The 3188-nt window shown below is 42.1% G+C and overlaps 1 protein-coding gene across 1 annotated transcript; it reads left to right on the top strand.

Moving 5' to 3' along the window:
- Positions 1–1363: 1363 nt before the first annotated feature.
- On the top strand, positions 1364–2933 carry LOC140856976 (coniferyl alcohol acyltransferase-like). The gene has a single exon (XM_073255175.1). It carries the CDS (start codon positions 1411–1413, stop codon positions 2773–2775), a length of 1365 nt encoding a protein of 454 aa, XP_073111276.1. The 5' UTR covers positions 1364–1410; the 3' UTR covers positions 2776–2933.
- The last annotated feature ends 255 nt before the right edge of the window (positions 2934–3188 follow it).

The raw sequence follows: 3188 nt of genomic DNA, 5'->3' as shown, positions 1-3188 counted from the left end.
GTCATTATATATTTATCTGAGAAGGGGCAAACCTCTACTATAAAGCCATGATCTGATCAAGTTGAGTCCTCATAGTATACATATCAGACGTCATATATGCTAGCCATCTATCTTGCAAATCTATTTTATTATTATAAAAGAATTTCTGGGATGAGGACTCTATCCTCTTTGGATTTAACTATGTATTAGTTATAAAAAAAACTCGTACTCTGACGTGCTCAGAATATATTTCCACTTCACATTCACATCCATTGCATGTGTGTAACATCAATAACTATCCTCTAACAAGAATACTCTAAGGCTTACATACAAAAATACTTTAGTAACTGAAAAATGTAACTCGGAAAACGAGTCAGCTGGCGTGTTGTATTCCCACTGCTCCTTTGTATTTAAGTTGTGAACTGTGCCACATGATGAAGCAAAGTGATGGCAGAAGAAAGCTGGATGACTTTCTATGTGTGATTTTTCCGAGTTTTACCATGGCATTGCCTTCCTTATGTCGTCCTACAATTTTCTAAAGCTAAAAAGAAGGGTTGCCCATGTCAATACTGACCCTACAAGTGCAAGATTTCCAATCATCTAAAGCATAGTTCATGACAATATTAGAGACACATATGGCTAAAGGAAACTAGATTTTGATACAACACAACCACCCTAGTTAGGGGTGAAAGTGGTATTGATAATATTCTTTTAGATTTATTTTCGTATCCGAATCAATTCAAATATGGATAAAACTTTGAGGATCCGATTAATATCTATATCCATATCCATATATATCAAAGGAAAATGAATATGAATATGGATAGATAGTTATTCGATCCATATCCGAATATTCAAACCTATCTGTAACCTTATAAAATTATATATAGTACCTATTAATTTTACAAAAAAATATACAACCATATAAATATGCTATTAATTTAATTTATTATCTATAAAGTAATACCTTTGATTATATAGTCATAAAGTTTAATTATTCAATTTATATCCATAATTTTTTCTAAACTTCTAGCACTTAATTATATCTATATCTATTTAAAATAAATATGGATATAAATTTTTATATCTGAATAATATTTATATTTATTTTTTTATTTATCAGATAAAAAATATATAAATATAGATATATTGATATCTGATGTGTATCTCATCTGGTTTCAACGCCAACTTTGGCATATTATATTGTTCTATCACAGAGTCAACCGTTGCGCATGCAGCTACAGAAACAAAACTTTATAGACAACTTGATCCCTTATATGCTCTCACCCTAACCATAATGCAACCTGCACTTCCCGCCATCAAGAGAATAAAATTGTTACCACCCACAGCTGTCATCATAATCATTAGAATGCCTGTGCTGAAGTAGCCATTCTTCCTCACCTTCAGCCGCTTTAGCCTCTGTTTCCAGGCATGGCTGCAGGCGAGCATCCCAACTCTAAACTCAGTATAAGGTTGATCAGCAAAAGCATCATCAAGGCAGCAAACTCCAACACACCACCATCCGTGCTCCCGGTCTCCAACTTCGACCACCTCTCCGGCCGCTATCCGGTCACCATCTTCTATGCCTACTCCAAGCCATCCACTGGCGACTTCGACTCCGTCATCAATACCATCAAAACCTCCCTTGCAGAAACCCTGGATTACTTCTTCCCATTTGCGGGACGGATAGTCCCAAATCCTGAGAGCGGTGAACTGGAGATTCTATGCAACAACGAAGGCATCGAGCTAATCGAAGCTTCTGCCGATGTATCAATAACCAGCCTCAACTTCTATGATCTGAACGACTCTGTTAAAAGAGTCATGCTCCCGTCTACCACCGAGATTCCTCTGAGCGTCCAGGTGACTAGCTATGCATGCGGAGGCTTCTCCATAGCTTGGAGCTTCGACCACCTATTGGCCGACGGTAACGGCTTCGTCAAATTCTTGTTCTTGTGGTCCGAGCTGGCACGAACTGGGCGAATTCCGGCGATGCCGAACCACGACCGGTCAATTTTCCGTCCGCGCTCCCCTCCCAGCTATGGCCCGTTGCTTGACAGGACGTTCACTGCATGCACGTTGCATGACGTCTTGGCGATGCCGCGGAACGACATCTCTCTCAAGCGTATGTACTACATCCATGGATCATGCATCGATCGCCTTCAAGCAACTGTGAAAGAAGGTGTTGGAGTCGAGAGGACCCGGACCGAGGCTATCTCAGCTTACCTCTGGAAAGTCTTGGCCAGGTCCCTTGGAGAGACCGATACCGAGTGCAGGATGGGTTGGCTCGTCGATGGGCGCCCCTGGATGGTCTCAGAACCAGGTGAAGACTTGTCGGACTACGTCGGCAATGTGGTGTCGATGGCCGTAGGGGAGGCGAGCACGAGGGAGTTGAAGGAAGGATCGCTCTCGTACGTGGCGGGGATGGTGGCACAGGTGATTGCAGAGGTGAAGAACAAGGCTCATTTCTTGGAGCTTTTGGACTGGATCGAGTGCCGTCGGCCGGAGATGGTGCTGGCGAGGATTCTGCTGGGTCTCCAGGGGCCGGCGATGGTGGTGTCGTCATGTCACAATATGCCAGTGATGGCTACCGACTTTGGATTTGGGTCTCCGCGGCTCGGTACGTTCAACACGGCGCTGGATGCGATCGGAGCTGGCTATGTGAACCTGGTTTCCAGTGGAAGAGAGGATGGTTCGTGGTTCATCTTTGCCTTCATATGGCCGAGGTTGGCGTTGGAGCTTGAATCGGATCCCGAGCAAGTCTTTCTGCCTATTACTGTGGATTATATTGGTCTCTAACTGGTATCTCGTTAGTATTGTGTAAGAGAGGTTGCACCGGTGTCCTTTTTACGTACGGGGTATGATTTTCCATGATCTGTTGATATTATGTAAAGTTTCTTTTGGATTCTTTATCAGATCCGGTTGTAGGATAGGTTGAATGGGAAGTTATCCGGCTTCAGAACGTTACCCAGGTGTAGGGAAAAAAACTGATGAAACTCGGTGAACAGATGACAGAACAGTAGAAACAGAATTAAAAACAGAGGAATTCTGCTGAATAATGAACTGCTGTTATTTTCCACACGCACACATCTCAATTGAAGATGCCTATTTATAGGCTTACAAGATAACTTAAATGTTAAAAAAATCTGAACTGACAGTAACACTATTGAGAAATATCTGCTACTGCAGAAACAAACTAACAGAATCAGATA

Source organism: Elaeis guineensis, chromosome 4 (genome assembly GCF_000442705.2).
Source record: "Elaeis guineensis isolate ETL-2024a chromosome 4, EG11, whole genome shotgun sequence".
Taxonomy (NCBI): Eukaryota; Viridiplantae; Streptophyta; class Magnoliopsida; order Arecales; family Arecaceae; genus Elaeis; species Elaeis guineensis.
Note: the sequence above shows the minus strand (reverse complement) of the source record. Positions and strands in the feature narration are given on the sequence as shown.

Excerpts from the sequence above, each read along its gene's own strand:
- LOC140856976 (XM_073255175.1), top strand. The coding sequence starts at position 1,411 with ATGGCTGCAGGCGAGCATCCCAACTCTAAACTCAGTATAAGGTTGATC.